The sequence below is a fragment of the Anas platyrhynchos genome, chromosome 7 (assembly GCF_047663525.1).
Source record: "Anas platyrhynchos isolate ZD024472 breed Pekin duck chromosome 7, IASCAAS_PekinDuck_T2T, whole genome shotgun sequence".
NCBI classification, from domain to species: domain Eukaryota; kingdom Metazoa; phylum Chordata; class Aves; order Anseriformes; family Anatidae; genus Anas; species Anas platyrhynchos.
Window position 1 is genome coordinate 39,146,262 of NC_092593.1, and position 22,873 is coordinate 39,169,134.

The 22,873-nt window shown below is 43.1% G+C and overlaps 1 protein-coding gene and 1 long non-coding RNA gene across 6 annotated transcripts in view; one reads left to right on the forward strand and one right to left on the reverse strand.

The window, feature by feature from the left end:
- Nucleotides 1–90: 90 nt before the first annotated feature.
- Nucleotides 91–7,332, forward strand: LOC119717516 (uncharacterized). Its single transcript, XR_005267208.2, has 3 exons — nucleotides 91–226; nucleotides 485–3,737; nucleotides 5,848–7,332. It is a non-coding gene; the product is annotated as an uncharacterized lncRNA (long non-coding RNA).
- Nucleotides 7,333–7,419: 87 nt separating this feature from the next.
- Nucleotides 7,420–22,873, reverse strand: part of SATB2 (SATB homeobox 2) — a 135,427-nt gene continuing 119,973 nt past the window's right edge. For all 5 annotated transcript variants that reach the window (XM_027461509.3, XM_072041355.1, XM_072041354.1 and 2 more), the window contains one exon: nucleotides 7,420–10,512. In XM_027461509.3, the coding sequence (XP_027317310.1) occupies nucleotides 10,057–10,512 (456 nt within the window). In that variant the 3' untranslated portion in view covers nucleotides 7,420–10,056. The remainder of the gene's footprint in view (nucleotides 10,513–22,873) is intronic.

Below are 22,873 nucleotides of genomic sequence, written 5' to 3' on the forward strand. Positions count from 1 at the left end.
CGCGGTGTATTGTGAGTTCCTTGGCTCAGGTGGGAAGGCTGGAGCACCAACAAGATGTTGCAGTAGTTGATACATTCATTTACATGGCCACATGCAGCATATACTGCATTTCACTCCGTGCATCTATTTGCAAGACAATATGCTCTACTTATCCACAGAACCTTAACAAACATTGCATCGGGGGGAAAAAAGAAAAAAGGAAAAAAAAAAAAACAATTTGCAGAGGGTGAGTGCCTGTTAATCATAAGCTAAAGGGGAAAGGAAAAATTTTAAGTGAGATATAAAGGGAGGAAGTGACTCAGTGGGTGGGAGGGAGGGGACAAGCGTTCCAGACAGATGGGACATGAATAACTTTTCCATCTCCCCCTCTCTTCTCTCCCAAGTCTTGAAGAAACTGCTGTGTTGAAATAGTCAGTCATTAACTATTTGATGAGGTTTTAAAATCTGAACTGAATTCTCTGGATGTAACCAACTATTATTACAGGGTCTGCATCACAGCAATGCAAGTGTTGGAGCCCTTTGGCAAGCCATAGCGGTGAAGGCAGGACCGAGCATTTGGCAGGAAAAGCCACTAAATGGCGTCAGCTGCTCCACTCCACTCAGCCCTGGTAATGCTGAAGGCATCAGAGCCATAGCACCGGGAGAGCCTGCAGGCTGCCCACGACCAGCACCAGGCGTCCATCAGTGCTGCCAGAACAGCCAGGGAGCTCAGCCCATCGTGTGCTCAGCCCGCGGAGACACAGGCCTCCAGTGAAGATCACTCAGGAGGAAACGTCTGTGGTCCTCCAAAACCCCTCTCATTCTGGCTGTCTTCCTGTGGTCCAGGTCCTGGGGCAGATTCTTCCCCCGAACAGCATCCACCTCTTCAGAGGGCAGGGGCACGGGCAAAAATGCCCTCTGGTGCCAGGGCAAGGGCAGGGGTAGGACGAGAGCTCTCCTCAGTTCCTGCACTGCCAAGCCCACCTTATGCTACAGAAACAGGCTCTGAGAAAACCTGAATGAAGCATTTCCTTTCCTGAATGCCAAAGGCTAATTGACCAGCATGAGACCTGCTGAACTTGGTGGAACCAGGGCAGATATAATCACTCAGGAGAGCCAAAAACCAATTAACTGAATGGCTTCAGCTGCTTTGATATCTGCTTCTTTATTCAAAAGCAAAAATAAGATCAATTTCTTAATATGCTCTGTAATATCTGCTATTCCTTCCCTCTCATTATTATTATTAGCATTGCATCAGTGTTTTGTGCATGTAATGAAAGAGTACAACAAGGGCTGGCGTGGCCTGTCTGGTAGAGATAGAGTGGGCAAAGTCTCAAGCCAAACAGTGAGCTATATGTATAGGTATATAAAACAGGAAGGCTGGACAAACCCTCCTTAGCACAGACCTGAGGGGATTCTTAATGCAAGGTAAGAGCCCACCCCTGCTGATCACTTTTATCTCTTGCTTGCACAAGGAAAAGACAAAAAAAATCCTGCTTTACACTCACCCGGCATGGCTGTGGCAAGGCTTGGCCTGCCCAGCACGACCACAAGGGCCTCCCACGGGCTCCCCCCAGCCCTGAGAGCTCTGATGGTTGCTGCTGGCAGGCAGAGGCCAGCGGGCACCTCAAATCCCATTGAATTGCCCGGCAGTTCCCCGATGTGTTTTGCTTTTGAAATTGCAGGTTCCTTCTCCCTCTGCAGCTACATCACTAACTGAAACAACGTTCCCTTTGTCAGAAAGACATCAGCACTCTTTGCAGTCTTCTCTCCTACAGCCTAGCAAGAAATAGTACAGCATCGTACAAATCCTTCCCCTCCTCCCAATTCCTCCTTTTCTCCTCCCCTGAAATTAGGGCCACTTAGAGATACTGATCTCACCCATGAAGATACAAACAGCAGCATCTACATTTTTCAGCATCTCCCACGTATACCATCACGTGTTAACAGACAGCCTTCTGGTGAACGTGCAGGCTTCCCTTTTGGATGCGTGACTCTGTACGGCCCTGAGAAAGATTCCTCCAAAACAGCAGCAGCAAGACCGTGTTCATTTCTCTCATTATGCATTTTAGCTGAGAGCGTTTTACCAGACTGCAAAATAAGCAAATCATTGCAGAATAGGTCCTTGAAGAAGAAACTGAGAACTACAAGGACAGGGATGATGCTGGAAGCCTTTTTTTTTTAAGGAGCTGTAGATGGGTAATTGTCCAAGACAGACTGGCTTGTTGACTTTCTCACAGCAAAAGGCAGAGGGATGTTTAATTGATTTTAGCCTGTAACTAAACATATACTTCTTTCAATATAATGAACAGCAATGCTACAATACTGCTCTCCTAATGTAAATTGATCCATTACAGATGACTGTTTAGATCAATGTGTGATGTCTTCATTGGAAATAAAACTGTTTGCTCAAGATCGCTATAAAGACAATGGGCACTGATAGATGATATTTATATGACAAGGAATGGTGCTTAAAAAGGATATTGCCAAGACCGTGTCCATCAATTATGAAGCCAACATCCACCCAACAGCCATGCACACATTTTTAGAGGCAACATGACAGCAAGAAAGATCCCAATGCCTTTGAGATTAAACACAAAAGGAACTAGAACAGCCAAGGGTCTCTTCAAAGCCAAAGACATGCCTGTAACTGTACACAGTGACAGAAGTCAGCCAAAGAAACAAAAACACCCACTAAAATTTCACATGCCAAATCCCCGTGAGTCTTGCAAGGTTATGAGAGCAGGTGCTCCCCAAGTGCTTTTTTTGAGCACTCCCAAGCGGCCCAGGTGTATCAAGGTGGGTAAGGGATGATTAAAAGGACAACATTTAAGGCACGAGGCCTATTTATTGTCTCTGTAGCATGACACTTTGGTGGCAAATGTCCCCAAGCCAGGGCAAAACTGAGGGCTGCGCAGGTTGGCACAGGTGTGCTTATTGCTGCCAGTGCTGTAATCCTGCTCGTTTTCCCGCACGGAAACTGCTGGAAAAAAAAACTATTTCCAGCCTCAGACAGAGAGGTGTGAGCAGCCACAGTCCCTGGCCAGGGTAAGCAGCGCCAATGCTCAGGTAGGGCTGAACGATGCCATTTGCCCAGATATGCTATACTACAGATACGCACAGCCTGAGTTTTGTCATCTCCGTGCGTTGAGGGAGAAGTTACTCCCACTACCTTCCACATCAGTTGTGATTAACACATTTCCCCTGCTAGTAGCTATTATCATGGCCTTTCATTACCTCACTCACACAGGGCATTTTGTTTTCTCCCTCATGTGCCAAAGAGGTTTTCTAAGAGCCAGAGACAGACTTGCCTTCCTGCTGGATCCTGTCCCAGCCATTCACTACTGGGGCAGCTGCAAGCACTTCTAGGGATGGGCTCTGCCTTTGAAGCACGCTGCCAGGGCCCATCGGAGCACTCAGTAGGACAGGGCCAGGGTACGCCATCGCCCTGCCCAGGGGCAGCATAGGGCACCATGACGACCTAAAATGGCCACCAGGGGTGACAAAATGGCCGCCACAGCATCTACCTCCCACCCCGCTCCCTACTTCCATGGCTCCTCGATGAAGAGTGCAGCAGCGGGGCAGGGCAGCGTGAGGGGCTGAGGGCACTGCCAAGGCACCAGCTGTGCCTGGCCTTGCCTTGGCCGAGAGCGATCCCGACGTGAGTGACAGCCCTGCAGCTGGGTGACTCTCCAGGAGTGCTGGGTGAAGGTGCCAACCGGCTGGGCACAGCCATAGCGCGGCAGGGCTCGCAGGAGGTGCGGCTGCTGTCTATGAATGTGATGGGTGGCCCAGAGGTCAGGAGGGGACACTGGGTGTGGAAAAGTAAATGAAAGGACAATGTTGACACAGAACAAATAATGCTAAATAACTTGTGAAAATAGCGCCATTAAGGGAGTGATATTCCGCAACAGCCTTTAAATACAAATAGGGGAGAAAAATAGCCTTTAAATACAAACAGAGGAGACTCCTTCAGCTTGTGAAACTGATGGCTGAAGCCAGTGGCAGAGGACTGTGTTTGCTGGCCCCATTCTACTCCCCTTTACTTGCAAGAGTTCCCTTCATGTCAGTGAGACCCATCGGCTCCATCTTGTTCTTCCCTGGAGGGGAAGCACATGCTGGACACTTCTGGGCATCCCTGGTGAGAAGTAGCTGAGATGGTGATAAGCATTGGATGCACTTTCACCTCATGGTAAAGAAATCCTAACCCACCCTGTGCCACTCTCATATCTCGTTTGGTGAGAATTTGCTACTGAATGCAACAACTGTTGATTAAGGTTGGTCACAAAAGTAAAGTTCCTTTCTGAGAACATTTCATCAGAGTTCTTGACCCCATTAAGTTGTCTCTCAGACTTACTGAGATTAAATGCTACACATACGTAGCATATTTGCAGAGTGAAACTATAACGAACAGTGATAGGTAATGTCTCAGTAGCAGCAAGTAGCCTTTTCATCAAAAGAACCCCCTCCTCCTGTTAAAAGGAATAGAAGGGTGAACTCTGTCATCAGCAGAAGTGGATTTTTCCTTGAAATAGTCACAGCTAGCTTCAGTTGAGCACTAAGGCCTCAAGTCAGAAAAACAAACAAACAAACAAACAAACAAACAAACAAAAAACACCCTTCAATACCTGGGACTTTTACACAGAAGATAAAAGCCTAACCAAAAAAATAAAGACTGGAAGGGAAAGCCAGACAAATTCCCATTAGAATATGGTACAGATTTAGCAGGGAGGAAAACCACCATTCAAACTGACTACTGAGGGCAGCAGTAGATTTTCTAGTTCTTGAGGTCTTCAAATCAAGACCAGACCCCCTACTGAAGAGTAAGTTATGCCATTCCTCTTAGGAGGAAGTAAATGTAGTGCCTGAGCAACCAACATGGGACAGAGGGGATGTGCTGTGCCTTGCCTTGCGGACAGGGCTGGGGACCAGGACCCAACAGAGGTAAGCTGCTCAGCAGTGGAGCAGCCTTCCACACTCTGGCATAGCAGTGAGGCTTTATCCTTTCCCCACTGCCTTATTTCTTCTGGCTCCAGTGAACCACACCTACTAGTCAAGCAAGTCCAGCATTTGGCCATCAGTAATCACTGTTTTCGGGAGGGGGGGAAGTCAGCACAAAACTGTTTGAACTGCTGCTGTCACTACCTCACCCAGATCATCTTTTTGACTGAGGTAGGGCTGACTCACCCACAGCACACTCTCTGGTTGGCAAGCTCCCCGCTGTCTGCACTGCAGCCAAGGCATGAGCATGCAGGTTTCCTGCTATTGCAGTGAGATGGGGCTTTCACACTTCTGAGCTGTCTGTATATGAGCAAAAAGATGGACATGTGACAGGGGCACCAGAGCCACCCTTTCCAGCCTTCTTTGAACTTGCGCAAAGGTTTCAAGGGTGGCCTGCATTTGCTGCTCCCTGTTGGCTTTGTCACATTGCCTGCTCTCCAACTCTCAGGCTGCCAGCATCTCTCCCCTGGATGACTTGGCTTGTGTTATTTTGTGTTAAAACTGGTATGTTTTTTTAATGGCTATAAATAAGTTAAAACTGCATCTTTAATTAATCACTGCATTTCATAGTGTAAGTGGAGTTTTTTTGTAATGACTCGTTTATGATTTTAAGATGCCATTTGCTCACTGTCAAATATATCTAGCTTTTATCCTTGCATGTTTAACAGGTTGGGGATAGAAACAAAATTTCATCAATGGAGGATTCTAATCCGTTTAATCTAGTGCAAATAATTGGTTACTAAGTGGGAAGAGATTGAATAGCTACTTTTATCTAAGCAACAATGAACTTCAGGCAATAGACAGTATGTTCATAATCTTAAAAACATTTTAAACTAATCTTAAAATGTTTATTTTTCACTCACACAGGTTTGAAATTGGAAATACATATGTCCGGATGACTAAAACATGAAAAACAGATAGGAGCAGCAGCATGTAAAGTATAGAGAAGTAGAAGCATTAATAGAAATATTTCTGCTATAGTAGCTATTAAATGATTTTTTTTACGGTTTGGAAGAAGAACCCATATGTTTAAAGGATTTTTCCCCCCAATTAAAATAATATTTAGAGAAAGACACACACACACACAGAGTGCATGAATAAAATTGTCTATCAGCAAAGTGAGAGTTGCTAATCCTTTTGTTTCTTGCCCCACTGGAAAGCAGAAAAGGGCACCTAATCCAACACCATTGACATCTTCACAGTGCCTGCCTGGGGCACGGGCATTTTCAAAGGCTGGTTCATTCTCTCTGCCACCTCTCACACCCACTGAGGCCTGTGGAAACCCACCCTAACCTTCCTGCCTCACACACTGGGACTTCGCCAGCAGTTCAGAACAAAAGTAGCTCACCAGTGCCAGGCTCACGGTGTTCTGCAGTATGGACATTAGCTGGTACAAACAGGCCGCATCTCTGGCAAGGAGATGTTTTGTTAAATCTGCCTTTTCCTGCTTAGTAGACCCTTTCAGATGTAGGGAGAACAGCTGTGCATTCCAGCACGCTGCACGTGGCCAAATGCAGTTGTGCACAGCTTCTGAGTGCTGAGCCATTCCCTGAGTGGACAGACATTTGATTTTATTTGGTCTCAAATTTAATTCAAGTGATGAGCAGGTGGCTAGATACCAAAAGATGTGGTTATTAACACCTTCCTCCCCCCATTATTTGTTTCTCAATGGAGCAAACAGATACTTTATATAGGATGTAAATGTGCCTTAAGAAGAACTGCATTGCAACTACAGCAAAATATAAAATACTTTTTAAAATTGCTTTACCTCAATTCCTAGACAACTCAACTCTGATGTGCAGTGTATGCTCTGTCTGCTAGGATTGAATCCATGCAGTCACCACTTTGTTAGCTTAAGAATTTTGAGCAGTTTTTTCCATTTATCTGTATTCTTCCCAAAATCATTTCACACATTTCTCAGATACATCAATCCTTCCGGCATTCCTCTAGACACTCAGTAGGATGCCTTGCTATAAATATAATAAAGCCTTTTATTATGTCCATTAACCATGGACATGTGTGCTCCAAGAGTTTCCTGACACGCAGTCATTTGTGGCTTTTTAATTATAAACAGAAAATTTCTACCAGCAAGAGACAGCAGACTGGAAGTGGATCTTTATGGGTGTTTTTTGAGCGTGTTCTTCAACAGGCTGACAGCACCCACACCCTCTTTGAGATCCCATAGGAGACTCTCTGCGTGTGTATATACATGTACATAAGAATCAAGTAACACGGCCAGTTGACCTTGCGTGATAGGAATTTGTCAACGGTGCTGACCCACGTGGGCTCACGGAGGTCTTTCAAATGCCAATAATAGCACTTTTTCCAATATGCAAATGTTTCTTCCCTCCCATTTTGCAGACCTCATTCCTCTTGAACTCAGGGGAGAAAAAAAAAAAAAAAAAAAAAAAAGCCCCGTAAATTACTTGACAAATTAAGTCATTTATTGAATGCGTTTTATTTCAACAACCAAAAAATTCTAACAGCCTAACAATGCACATAAGTTAAAAATTAATTATCACTTAGTGATAACAAAGATAAAGTTGATTTACATGGAAAAAAAGAACATTTACAATATGTTAATCCTTATTCACATTGTTGATACCGCAATAAAACACAATTCATTTTTTTTTTATTTCACAAAAAAAAAGGCGGAAAATTGTGCTTTGTTAAGAGGCACTACAAGAAAAGTTTCTTTCTCCAAATAGATATTATATGATGGATATTGAATAAATAGACATATATGCATTGTAATTCGCAAAGTTCTGGCAAGACCACAGGCTAAAATGCCCACAGATTCACTTAGAACCACTGCAAAATTGGCAGTGAAATTTAAAATAAAAAGGCAAGACTCAGCATTGAAAAAATACCTAATAAAATTTTTGGTTGAAGTGTAAAAGATACTAAATGTTGATGCCATCATCAGATGAACAACCTAACAAAGCTTGGCAAAATTCAGTTTCCTTTCAAATGTATGGAGTGATTTCAGCTACAGGATAAGAAGACAGTTTTGAAAGAGTAGCTCTGAGAGAAACATAAAGCAGCAACCATTGAAACGCTGATTAAAGCTGCAGCATACTACAGAAATAAAGGATGAAGACCAAAAGGGGTGTTAAGTAAGCAACCCACCATCATCTTCCAAAGGTGTATGAAATTTATGCAGAGATACTCTTATGTTTCAAACATTAGTTTTGAAAAAAACCCTTAAAAATTCCAGAGGTTACTGAGCAGCTAGAATTAGCTTGTATTGCAACGCCTTCTCCCTGTATATTGTCTGTTCTGAGTAAATATCTACACATAGAGGTTTGTTTTTAATTTTTAACTCCTACCTTTTATACCTTTCAAATATATAAATAGTATTAACAGTTATATTACATTGCCTGGTGTAGTAAACAGAAAATAACTTTCAAAGTGATATTGCATGAGGTCTTTGTCAAGGTTACATGAAAACCCCTGTGAAGGAAAAAAAAAATCAACCTAGAAACCTTGTTGGTACAGTTATGATTGCAATTTGAACAGGCATCTGAAATCAATCCAGCTGCAACAGTAGCAAAGGTGAGGTCTCTTCTTAGAAATCCTTGCACAGAAGTGAAAAGTAAATACTACTTGGTGTCTCTGGCGACAAGATGCTTCAAAACAGGTGGAAACTATAGTAGATTGCAGCTTTAGTGCTCACACCATTGAAGAGTCAGTCAGTATTAGTTCTGCTTTATGTAACGTAGTTGCTAGTTAGGTAGCTGCAAAACCCTTTGACAAGTGGGTAACTGGTTGTGAAGGGCCTCGTGCCCCCGCAGCAGGGAGGCTGGAAAGCACTCATGCCTCGGGTGCTCTGCGCTGGAGGTGGGCTGCAGCTTGGGAGACCCGTGGCTGAAAACACTTCATTTCACTGGCACAAATGCGCGACACAGAGGAAGCCCAGCTAAAATAGAAACACGGGGAAGCTGGAGAAGAGGGTGAATGGGAAATCACCAATGCAAACCCTTTCTCTCTCAGCAATTTACCTGGACAGGATTGTTGGGATTGTGGTATTCCATGTCCCAATGTAACTTTACACTTGTGTGTGTGTGTGTGTTTCACCTTAGTAAAAACAAAAAGCAACGAGAAGGAAGCTTATAAATTTTAAGATCTGAAACAGAGAACAGGTAAATAAAATCCACAGTAAAATGTGGTTCATAGTATGAATTCCATACATCAAATCTCAACACATTATTTTTCTTCTCTTTCTATAAAGACCTCATTAGCGGACAAGTCTTCTATGCACTGAATTACAGTTTTAGTCATTCTTACTCCCATGAAAATTCATCTGTTCACTACAGAAAGGACTGTGGAGAGTGGAACATGCTGTATCCTTTTAAGTGTGCATTTTGTTTAAAGTACTTTAACTTACTAGTTTTCTTTTTAAGGTGCCCTGATTTGTTTTTCCATTTTCTCTCATTTTTCCTCTTTTTTTGGCAGTGTTGATTTACGTCTTTAAATACATACCTCAAAAATTATCCATCAAGTTGCCAGATAGGAAGCCATATAATAATAATAATAAAAAAAATAATCAGGGATAAACATAGAAAATAAATAGAAATTCAAAAATAGTCACCACACCCTGAGAGCAGGCGGCAGTTTATCAAAAAGCCAAAGCAACTCATTGTGAAGTGGTTTTAATACATAAACAAGTCTCATCTTTAAAGAACTCATTTCACAGTCTATACTTTCAGGCTGCAAAGTTCCGTCCCATGCAATTTTAATATATATATATTTTATGTAAATATATATATACACACACAAAGTTGTAAATTTTCCTTCATTGATTTCATAGGACTTTTTCTTCCCATTTACTTGCTAGATGTCCCTTTCATAAGTGCAAGATTAATGAAGGCATAATCCTATGTGATTACAATGATTACTTCAGTCACATGTAGGAAGTGTAACACTCAAGTGTCTGTGTCAAGGCGATGTCTGATTGGGCAATGCTGAATTCATTCAGTTTGCACATGGATCATGCGCAACAGAAACAAACAAAAAGTAAAAAGAAAAAAATAAATCCTTGGATCAATGTATTGCTTTCTGTTTTCCTATCTCACATTATCTCTGGTCGATGTCCACTGGAGCTGCCTTGTTTTTGTCGGGGTTCTCTTCCTCGGGCTCCACTTTGTACATTTCCTCAGAACCCTCCTCGCTGTCATTCTCCTCCGACTCCGTCAGCAGCTCCTCATCCTTGTACTCTGCCACGTCAACCACTGTTCCCAAATGTTCTTTTAGCTTCCCGTGGTGCTTTACATGGTAACGTTGGTTCTGGAAGAATTTGATGATGGTGTGTTTGGGGAGATCCAGCTGAGCAGACAGGGTATGAATGGCTTCCTGATCCGGGTAGAGACCTACATCGTGGATAAAGCTTTGAAGGATACCTAGAGCTTCCAAGGATATCTTGGTACGGGATCTTGGCTTTTTGGCACAACTGTCCTCAGCGGGTGGAGGAGGAGCCTCTTCTCTAGGTGGGGAATTCTCCTTTGCAGGCTGGGACTGCTGTCTGTGCAGCACCTATAAGATTAAATAGACAAATATTTCATGTACACAGTGACCCCCTTGGTGCTTGAGATACTACATGGGGTCTAACTTGTATTTATGAAGAAAAGTACTAATCATTTCCCACTAGCTTTCTTACCGTTAACACAGCTGTACCAGTAACTACAGGCTGAAAGGAGAAAGCAATATAAAAGACAAACAATGTAGGCAAAAATAGACATACAAATACAAAGTAAATAATAAATACAAAACCTAGGTAATAAAAAGAAATAGAGCCAAAACCAAAATTAAGTCAAAATGTGTTGTAGTCTCTTTGTCACAACTGGCCAGTTGTCCCATCTCTGACAAGTCATTGTCCCTCTTTGCTCCTCTTCTGCCCCTTCATTGTTTCCTCTTGTCTTTTTAGGCTAGAGACACCATTTCTACAATATGACAAGTACCATACAGACCTAATCAAATGCGAGACTGTGAGGCGCAACTTTATTGTGAATAATGATTTGTCATTAAAAATCCATCACCGCTCTTTTATGGAAAAAAAAATAATATATATATTAATAGAAGTCCAGAGATTTGATAAGATTTCCGTCTATCAAGAGTGACATCACAGACAGATCAGTGTTTGTTGTTGTTTTTAATCAAATCTGGCTTAAATGCACCTCTTGTAAAGATTTCTCTGTTTTACATCTGTATTAATTTCACTAGTTGAAGAGTTCAAATAATTATATCCCTCCACTCTGAGAAAGCCTCTGGGCAAACATTTTCCAGTCTTGTAACAGATTTTCACCAGCAGTATCTCCTTTTCGGAAAGTTTAAAGAAAGCACATGTAGCTCTTAATCTTCCTAACAGCCACTTAAAATGGCTAAGAAAGGGCCTTATGCAGCCCTTTTTTCAGGAAAACAAAACAAAACAAAAACACTTGCTCTAAACTGCTAGAAATACAGAGGAACTACATATGCTTTCTTTAAAACCAAATCTATACAAGAGAGATTACCAGCAAAAGTCCCCTACAGGATTGAAGACTCTATTTGCCCAGAGGTTTCGTCAGATGCAGGGAAATAATTATTAGAACTCAACACTACAGAGCTAACAAAATCAATATGGATAAATATTTTCTTCCACAAGTAAGAGTGAATTCTGGCTCTTCACCCAAAGAAGAAAATGCTTTTGCTGCAAACCATACCATCAAGAAAATCAACCCTACATTAAAGCTCTCTAAAGGGGAGAGAAAAAAAAAAATAATGGAAATTTGTTGAGACCTAGCACTGAATTTTACACACATACTGAACCCCTAGTAAAACTGTACTCTATCAGAGTTATTCATGCAAGAGGAAGTTCACTGTGGAATACGTGCAAATAAATAAAATGTCTCTGTGCTAAAGAGCCTTTTATTCATTTTCTTCACCAAATGCTGCTGTCATAATACTTTATGATACTAGCAATCTCCACATCACAGTTTTTGAAGAGAATATGAAAGTCCCCAACAGCTGCCCACTGCCTAAGTTTGGCCGCAGAGCCGGACCTGGAGGAGATGCTGCGAAAACAACACGACTCGCAGCCCAGAAGAGGGATTATGTTCCTCCTGCCTGTGCCTTGTGGCAGCAGGAGGCACTTGGCAGGCAAAAAATGTCTCCAGCTGATGCTCAACACCAGTATGAGAGACATGGTGTTTCCATGAACAGCAGGTACAGGCGAGAGCGCACGTGTGTGGAGTCAACTGCATGTCCTGATGACTGCAGCACAAGCCACTGCTGCGGCCACGGAGCAGCGCTCATCCAAGCGGCAGAACACATCCAAACGAGGACGCAGCTCCCGGCAGCTCCACAGTCACATAAAAGCAGGTGCTGCCAGCAGTGCCAGGCAGGTCTGAACAACTATGAGGATGTGCTGCTGAGCAGAACTGCAGCTGTGTTCCAGTGTCCATGGATTCACGTGCCTCCCAAGCACATAACCACTCCAGGTGTAACGAAATGGAGCTAAGCAAGCTGCACTGGGGGAGAGGAGGAACTCAAATGGAAATGCCGGGTATTCTGTTTTATGGTTTACTACATCTCATGTAATAAAAGAGCAGAATGTTCCAATGAACTGAATGGCTCGGTTGCTCTTTGAGCATTTCTTTTTTGTCCATGGATTGTTTTCAAGGAGAAAGAGTGACGATTTCGACTAGAGGCATTACAGATGAGGGTGAGATCTGTACCAGCATCAGCAGGGAGCATTGAATGCAGCAGAGCTGGGCTCGCTGACACTAGCTGAGGACCCAGCCCCATAAATTTGTACCACAGCCGCGACCTACATTATCTCCAATGTTGAGCCCTCTGGTCCTATCTCCTGACACCATAAGGCCGAGAGCAGCCAAAAAGAAAAGGATTTAACACCGTGAACTGCCAGTGAATTTACAGCCAGTGTCATATGAAAAACCTCATGTAGCATTGCTGATCAGGAGCTGAATTCAAGTAGCAGCTAACACAGATAGAAACACATCCAGAAAGAGTGTGAATTACTCAGTTCATTCTTGTTGGAGTTGAAAGTCATTTTTTTTTCCCCTTTCAGTTGACAAATAGCATGAGAAATGATCCAGCCTGAAAAATGTTACAAGACTTCCAATCAAATATAATGATGAAAAAAAATCCAAAAATCAGCAGCAGTAAAATGTTTAATTTGAAGGAGATGAAGAGATGCCTACAGCATCTATAAAGCAATCAACCAAAGAGGGCCGAGAGCAGGAGGGAAAGAATAATTTTACTTAACCCTTCCTTCTCTGGAGTGACCTCTCTAGCCTTTTCCAAAGAGAAAAATACATAATGCAGAGGATATCAATGTAAAAAAAAAATAGAAAAAGAAAAAAAATAGTAAAAGAAAAAAAAAGGTGGCTTATTTGCCTTACTGTTTTCTTAAATAACACGGAACTCTGAAGCTACTCTTGCACCACATAAATCTCATGTTTTCACTGACTTCTATGGGCTTGCTCCAGATTTCTAATGGCACTAACAATGGATTTCAATGATAAGACATTATCCATATACACACACACAGATGTATAAACGCACAGACCTTCCTTCAGATTTAGGCTGTGACTAGTTTTGTACTTCTTTTCAATAATATGGGCCATTTAGTACAAAAGTGCATACTTTTCTATGCAAAATAGATCAACGGTTGAGGCACATGATATAATATGAAATCCAAATTACCTTTATGTTAAATGTTTGCTTTCAACTGCATTTGTAAAATGCACTGATTTAGTCAATTTGCTTCTTTCATGTCTGGCTCTGCATGCCACATCCCCATGAAGGAAACTGACCATTTTTGGTGGTTTCAGATTTTCAGATTTTGGGGCCATTATTACATTCTTAAATCCACAAGTCAAATTTCCACTGACTTCACACACTGTTGTACACACCCTGCCATACACTCTGTATTTTGGGTCAGCGCTGTTCTGGTGCTCTACTGCAAAAAAAAGGAAACCCCGTTGATTCTTTTGTGCTTAGAGTACAGGCTGTAGCACATTTACCAGTGCAGCTAAAGCCTCCCAAATTATGGTCTGAACCTACCACTAAGCACCCTGCATATAGTGGGGCTTCAAAGAGAAGGTACAAAAATGATGGCCAGATGCAGCTTTCCTTTTCCCAAGGATAGCTGGCACGGGGCTCACAAGGGGCACACATCGGCGTAGGCTCCCCCTGTCCCCTTTCCCACTCACCTCTCCCACCTCTGTGCCTTCCCCAGCGCAGCCCCAGGGCTGCCTTCTCCTCATCCCACTCTGCTGCCAAGTTCAGCTCACCCATCTGTTCCGCTCACTGAAAAATCCTTCATGGGCTCCTGCCATCCCACCTCTGCTTTCTGTCCACCCGTGCCCTTCCCCATTGCTCCCTGGCCACAGGTGGGGCAGCCTCCTGCTCCCCAGCCACCACCATCTGGAGCTGACTTCCCCCGCCCTTCCCTCCCAACCCCCCCCCCTCCTCACCATCTCCCCATCTACTTTTGAATCAAATGTGAAGATATAGATTTCCTTCCATGCCCACAGGACTTATTTTTTCCATCCCTTCCAGAGATTTCATTTTTAAACTCTACAGGCATCACTGCGTTCTCAGCGTTTCAGAACAGAGCGGGTATGAAAGATGTTGCTATATGAAGTTTCATTCAGGTAGATTTTAACCTCATAGACAAACTCATTTTTTCAAACAAATTAACCAGCCCTGGCAGAAAACTTGCAAGAAAACTAATATGATGGAAGTTGACTTTAAAAGATAAAATGACTGGTCTTAAATCACACTGTACTGAAATATGATTTGAAGGCCACAATGAAAACCAGCTGGAAGCCATGTGTAAAATATAATAGTACATGCCTACAGGGAAGGAAGTGAGATATTGAATGATTAAGTTTAGGAGAGTATATAATGTAGTGTATCATTATGGCAGTGATCGGGATTACTTGTAATAAGCTAAGGGTTTGTGGTCTTTCTAGAATCCAAAGCCAAGTATTATTGGGGGGAAGGGATCACCGCACGGCTTCGCATGTATCCACTCCCCATGTCTGCAACAGAAACCTGACTTCAGCAGCCTGAGACAGCCATGTTCTGCAGAAAAGAGGTGAGTGAACCCAAACTGAACAAACACCACGTCATCGAAGTCTCTTTTCTGCCCTGTATTTAATTCTGGCTGGATTCACTATCCCACTGGTGTTCACTTACATCTTCACCCACTTTCTAGCTCAACCCAGACGTGAACAAGGTGAGACACTAAAGGGGGCCAAGCAGGATGCTGGAGCAGGGCGCACACACGCCTTCATGCACCCTCAGCCAGCAAGGCACCAGCTAATGACACTCACTCCATGAAATGCCACGTTTTGTTGCCTGTGCAGCCGTTGCAGCAGATTAGAAACAGGAACTGCATTTCTACACGGTAACCCCAAATTCTTTTTTTTTCGTGCTGCGTTTCTCTTGTTCCTTTTGCAGACAGGATTAGCCATGTGAGCTCCTTTCCAACAGGTTTTGCTGAGATGATGAGGTGTCCCTTAGTATTAAAAACATCAAAAATGTAAAATTCTTGGAAGATGAGATTGTGCTTTAGCAACAGACACTGCACTTCAGGCTACCTTTTCATCTTCCCTCCACATGTACATCACTCTCACAGCCAACCATGACACTGTTATATCACACCAAAAGACTTTCATGCCAAAGAGAGTACGGTTTTAGCCAGCTTAAGGAGCCCGAAATAAGGGCCAGAAAGAATGCCCACACTGCAAAACATGGGTTCAGTACATCTTTTTGGTACATCTAGCACCAGCCACCCTATACATCCCTTACAAGCATACACAACTAGTCAGCAGGATTTGCCACCAATTGGACTCAGAGCAAAAACGGCTTCACTACGTATTTGGCCGTGCAAGCAAGCCCTTTGGAAAAGCTCCTTCCCAATGACTTGCTACAGTCACAGAGAGTGTAGGGGACGAGCCAAAACAAGGTGTCCAGCTACACTTTGCTGAGACCTGCAGATGGAATTTGCAACACTTTACCTTTGCAAGCCGAGAGCTCCAAGGCAGCTCTGTGAGTCCCTGGCCATCATGCTAAGAGTTTACTTAAGAGACAACCTCCATCACCTTTCAAAGAAACCTTACACTAGAAGGATGTACTGTCTGTCCCTCAGAGCAGATTTTACAGAAATAATCTGTGGGAGATTATCTATTCAAACAAACAACCTTACACCCGTTACCCCCAGTCTTTGGCAGTTTATCTTCCTATACGAAAATGTGCAAGAACAGAACAGAACAAACTGCTGCAATAAACAAGGTTACACCCTGACAGCCTCCCAGGCCGGGGGTCACACTGACAAGAGCATTAATTAGATACAATCACTGTGCCAAGACACTTTAGAGGTTTACTAGGAATGTCTGTACAAGAAACTGTAGCAGAAGTTACAACTTGCACCTGTGTTCATTTCTTTCCTTTAAAAAATGTGGTTGTTAGACTACTTTTTTTTTTTTTTTTTTTTTTCCCTTGCAAAAATATATTAATTTAGGTAAACGTTGCAACACTAGTCTGAGCCCCAAATGAAGTATTTTCGTTGGGCTCGTTCTCACAGTGGTGATTTCACACCTTGACATCATAAAGCTGTGTTAAAGACTGTGGTTTAGTTTCCTTGCTTTTCTTGGATTATACAGTATCCTAAGGTCAAAACTCAGGAAAATCCAAAACTGTTATTAAAAAAGAAAAAGTATCTATGAAGTGATGACAAATTGCAGACTACAGGTGTTAGATTACATTTTGACTTCAGGCAGGTTTAATATACTTTAGTTTCCTTTTACAATTGCCCGTAGCAGGTACTGTTATCAGTAAGGGATTTGAAAAAATATATATGGTACTCAATAAAAGAAGACCGTGTCAAAAGAAATCAATATGAGCGTGCAAAATGGTAGGAAGTCTGACATGGATAAATATGTTCACTTTCATCTAACTTCAGTCCGAGCTTCTTTTAATTTTGTAACTCAAATACTAACAACACATCCTGTGCATTTTCCAATGCAGTTTAGTAATTGCTTCACAAGGGTAAACACCATTATTACAGATAATTATAATACATGCTTGTGATATGATGTGTCTCATCTCATGCAAGCCGGACCAAATCTTTACGAGCTGTTGGCTAGAACAGCTTGTAACCCAGGTGCCCTGGGTCCTCTTTAGCTGCAGAGACAAAGCATTCACACAGTAAAAAAAAAAATTAAAAAATCCCTGAATATTCAGGTCTTTCCTGTCACTGTTCATCTGCTACTGACCACCACTGGAGTCAGAATATTGGATCAGACAAACCCTATGTCCTAAATCTCCCAGCTCTGAGGTACAATTCTTTCTCTGAGACATGCAAAAAGGGGAATAAGGAGGAAATCTGAAGAAAGAAATGAGTGCCACAGGGAATTCAAACTCAAAGGCAAGTTTGTCTTCCAGACTGGAATGTGAGCTGGTTGAAGCGATTCATTTCAACATCTTTGGAGCACACTCTCCACATGCTTCTCTTTGCTTTACGGCGGTCGTGTTGCTTAAGGGCAGGAAGTACAGTGATCTGAAAACATGGCAAGCACTGAACAAATACCCTGTCTCTGAAATAGTGCAACCCTGCAATTCTCCTCTGGGATCAAACTATCAAAAACGGTCAAAAAGAGTCAAAAGAGATAACAAAGAAATGAAAATTTGAAAAAATAGCTCAACTTTCAGTCGTGCATCGCATTTGCCACCACACAAAAATGACAGCATAAGCATTTGCACAATGCAATTAATCTTGACTTACAGGCGGGAGGGAAGGTGTCTGCTCCCTGCATCCCCCCCACACACACACTGCTCCCTTTAATGCTACCAGGAGCTTAGCATGCATCAAAGAGCAAATACACCACAAAACATTTTTAAGAGCTATCATCACTGGAGATAAAACATAAATTACAGCCTGATTACAATGCGCTGCTAAGAGGCTGAATGTGCAGCATAGCTCACAGTGATGACCAGATAACTTTTGGACAGGTCTTCAGGTTACTGTAAAACATCTGTGCGTAGGAATCTGTTCTCATCTTTGCTTTTCTTTCCCGGAGCTGTGGAGCTGCTGTCTGCACAGTTGTTTGAAGAATGTTTACAAATCAGCTTGACAAAGAGAAAAAAAAATTCTGCCATCACTTGACCGCAATCATGATCTTATTCTTCAGTAATGCGTGGTTTATTTCCCTTTCCTGATCTCTGCTAATAGACAGCACGTGCCTACACAATAGCCACTATTTTGTCTGTATAATGTTAAAAAAATAAATCACAAAACTCTGACAATGCAGAGCAATGTCCCGGTGTTTCCTGGGGTAACTGTTCTCTCTCGAACGCTAACACAACTCTTCCCACAAAAACACAGGCACAACTTTAATTGCTGTGCAAGTGCCTGAGAACTGGCTGATTTTATGGGCTAGCATAAATGAGCTCATGCTGATGAACGTTAGTGGATTAGCTCTGCATTTCCCATCTTTGGCTGGTTTAAGCCAGATTCTTAGCTTTACTGCATAGTAACTGTGCAGTAGTGAATATCCATCCCTTTCTCAAGTATCTAGCTGCAGCCCGGAAGTGTTGTAAACAAATAGTATTTAGCCCACAGGTGGAGCCAGCACATACCTACTGTATAAATACGCAACCGGACGGCTTCAGTCCGGCTTCTGCTGGCACAAGCCAGGGTGCTGGTGACAGAGAGGCCAATGTGTCCAGGAAGCGTTGCACAACGCCTCTGCAGACTCTCTCCTGAAGGCATCAGTGATGGATGGCTCCATTGTCTGGGAATGGGGCATGGCCAGCACAGCTGGCACGGGGGCTGGCTTGCTGCATCCCCCAGCAGGCAGGCAGGACTCTGCTGGCCTTAAATAAGCCAGCAGAACTTCTCTTGCAGTAGCAAGGCCTCATCACCCCACAAGAGAAAACGCAACAGCCCCATAAAGGTTTGCAATGCTCTTCTACATGGTGACCCTAACTGGCGTCCCACCCAAGAGGGACTTTGAATGCAAGTGTATGTGCACTGAGGGCCCCAGACCCTTCCAGCTAACCCTTATCTTCTTCAGAACACAACTGCGAGCTTTGTGGGCCTCTGACTTGGCACTTCCCTGCTTTCTCTTGCAGCCCAAGCAAGGCTCACTGGGGTGCTACTGCATGCAGAGCCCAGCTTGGCAGCCTCCAAATGGAGCCTAAGCTTGGTGCAGCAGAAGGGAGGGTCTGCCAAAAATTTCAGATTGATCTTGAATTTCCCTGTCCCAACCCTGCTAATCCTAACGAAGAGCTGGCACAATGCCACAGGAACTAAGGAAGTAACAAAAGGCTTTTTGGTTTGCTTTACTTCAGACAAAATACTTTGGTATCCTCTGCATTTTCTTTTTTAATTAACACTACACATGTTCTCCTTTTCATCTGAAAAATCAGAGGAGCATTTGCAGGTAGTCTGAGCGAGATCTTCTCTAAGAAGCCCCAATTTACAGCAATCCTTAGGGTCAATCTCTAAACCCCTAACTGTGGTGGCATGAATGGCGCCACTATAATCATGCTGTTTCCAGTTACTCAGATCGGGAGTAGGCACTGAATTATTTCAGGAAGGATATGTTTGGATTAGACACTGGGTTCTGGAGGGACAGTTAATTATTTGTCCCATCAAACTGTTTTAGGTCCTCGCAGATGGCTATTTGGGGTTCCAGGAATACCCGACTGTACTGTTAATTTTTACAATGGGGGCAGTTACAAGTCAGGAGAACCTGACTGTTATGGTTAGTGAAAATAATAGATTTGTGCTGATAAAACACTACTCAGCATGTTTTTTGCTTTCTAGACTTAACCACCAATGTACTTAATAACAGGACTTGAGCAAACTATACTGTGTGAATCAAACACATAAAAGTATAAATATTCCTTTTTTTAGAAAGTAAGTCTTAAAAAGTGCATTATAATCAACTACCATGGTAAAAGGCAAAATACCCAGCATTACCACACATGCAACGGGCGTAATGTGCTTTATTATACCCTTAGCTTGAAACTGGGTAAATAAAAATCAAATGACCAAAGTACACTCTGCCCCATAGATTAGGGCACTGAGGACAGGAGGCCTTGGAGAATTAGATCTGAAATTCTTTGTCTTCCTGATAACACTCTGCTAAAGGTGGGTACGTCTAGGAGAGTGAGGAAGCTGTGCTGGCATAACTGCTTCTGACAGCTCGCTACTCTGACCTGTGCCTATATTTTGTGGGTTATGGATGCTGGAAGAAAAAAGGTTTTATGGAAAGTCTCCTACCAGCAGCACCTGCAGTTTATCTTCACAGTACTAGAAAATATATGCAGTTGGAAAATAAAAGGTACTTGTTCATTTTTAACAAAATAGTTTACTATATAGCCAGCAAGGTTGTAATAGGACAAAACAGAAAAACACATTGTGTTGTAGCCATCTCTGGCTTTTCCATTGCCTGCTGGGGAGAGCTCTGCTGACAGCCCAGCCCTTGCTTGGCTACACACACCTAATTGTGGCGGAAAGATCAAACTTAACACAAGCCTGCATCTTGTATAGGTCTGTGTGTAAGGAGCCCCAGCCTTTTGCTAGAAATGCAAAACGCCATTCTTCTCTTCATTAAGATTAGAATTATGTAGCATTTTTCAGTCAAAAATCTTGTTTCAAACATTTTGACTGAGTGACATCAAAGTATTGCTTAAATAAAGTCTACTTTTCTGAGACATTTGCCTGGGGAAGGGGGAAATATTCTGACAAAGTTCAAGCAGTCATTTCGGCATTTTTCATGAAAGAGCAAAATCTGGCAGCTTTTATTCAGAGTAACTTTTGCCCTTCAAATTCTTCCTTTCTATTTTCCTTTAAAGTGTTATGTTGCTCTAAACTGCTACAAACCTTTTTTTTTTTTTTTTTTTCCTATTTTAACTGAAAATAACAATTTTAAAAGCACCAACATATTTTTTTCTTTCAATATTTCAAAAATGTCAGCAACCTCTTAAACTTAGCTCAAGCACTTACATAGTTCTGGGCTGTACCACCCAAGTACCAGAGGCTCACAGCCATCTACCTACCTATGAACTTTGCGGTCACAATTACAAAGGGCAGTACTGATGGGAAGGAATGAAATGTAACACAGTTTATAAAGGGAACTGGATGTGAATCTTTCATATCTCAAAATCCAATACAGCTTACAGTTTTTATTGCATGTGGGAGTAATTTCATCTATGGAATTAGCAGCTTGGTCAGTAAGTCTGATAAAAGCCATAAAGTACCTTTGAATATACTCTGGCTGGAGTCTTCTCAGCACAAAGAGTGCACGTTACAGCTGATGGCCAAAGGAACACACATTTATGTGGGAACTCATCCTTAGTTTTGGTCCATCTCACCATATTTTGTTCCATTCTCTCCAGAAGGAACGGATCAAATCCTTTCTCATCATTCAAACACCCCAGGAAAAGGTGTCAGCAAGACTATTCCCCCTCACTTTTCCGACACTCTTGAATCCAAGAAATTTACAACCTACCTCAGTCTGGGAACCAGACTGGACTCAAATGAATCCCAAATAGAGCAATATGGCATTCTGAAGCCTGATCTCATCTAAACCAGGGGATAGCAGCAGGAATATTACTCCAAGTCAGCAATGCTTCCCCAGTGCTAATCAGACCATTAAAAGCCATAAGCAGTTTGTTCTGTGCCGATGGACAAAGACAACCACAGAAATGAATGAAACCCAGGGCAAAATTAGAGATTAAAAGTAATAATACTCCTTTCAGCAAACCACAGTCTGAATGCATGATAAGTGGCTAAAAGACAAAATCACTGCAAGATCTAGAGACAATAAAATGTCTCCTGACTAAATGAAACGTAAATTAAACCAGGTCTGGTAAAAAAGCATTTCCTTCATGGGGCTGTACTTGCTGCCACTGGCAAACCCAAACCCCTCTGCTGCCAACAAGGGCTGCTGCAGTTGACCCTCCCTCATCTCACTTCAGGAAAACACACACACTTGAAGTCAAGAGTTGGAGGGAAATGAAGAAAAACCCAAACACAGCATACTTGCTAGGAAAGATTATCATGTAGGCTCTCTCCCCAAATAAGCAGATGGTTTCCAGCTAGCCAGGGTCAGGGACTGCCCATGCAGTTTCCTGCCTGCTTGCCTTTGTAGCTTATCTAGATCTCATCAAGATACGTAGTCTGAAAAAATTAGAATGGCTAAGTGGAGAAATTAGGGTAACCAACTACAAAGGAGCCTTGTTTTGCACTTGCACAGAGAACCTGGGGAATGTGAGCCCATGGCTCACCTGCAGTGGTGCCAGCCCTCTCCTGGGGCTGTGGCACAGCTCACCTGCACAGGTCAGGCCAGGTCTCCTAACACCGCCGTGCACACCCAGCCACCAAGCTGTGCCAAGCTCTACCCAAAACACTGGGAAACAGCTCAGCTGCTTTGAAAATGCCCCTGCCATCAGTTTACCAACCTGCCTGCCTTAACTGTGGTGTTCATGTCTGCTGGCAGTCCAGCTCCGTGCTGGGTACAGCCAGGGCTGAGAGGGCAGCCAACCTGGCCCCACTGGCCCCAGCCCCAGGCCGTGGGGTGCCACCTGCGTGCCACCAGCCTCACCAGGCAGCAGGGAGCTCCTACCAGAGCCTGGCATGGCCCCTGCACACTCCTGTGGGGATGTGGTGAGCCAGGCACTGGGACTGCGACGGCCCTGGCACCACTGCTGCCTCCCACCATGCTCTCAGCACTCAGAGGGGTTGCACACACGCAACGTGCAGCCACGTGTACTGTGTAGCTCCACGCAGACGCTGGCTCTTGCGATGCCGTGCATGGGAGCAAAGCAAAAATCCAACCAGGAACGTATGTATAAGCTACCATATGGAAAGGGC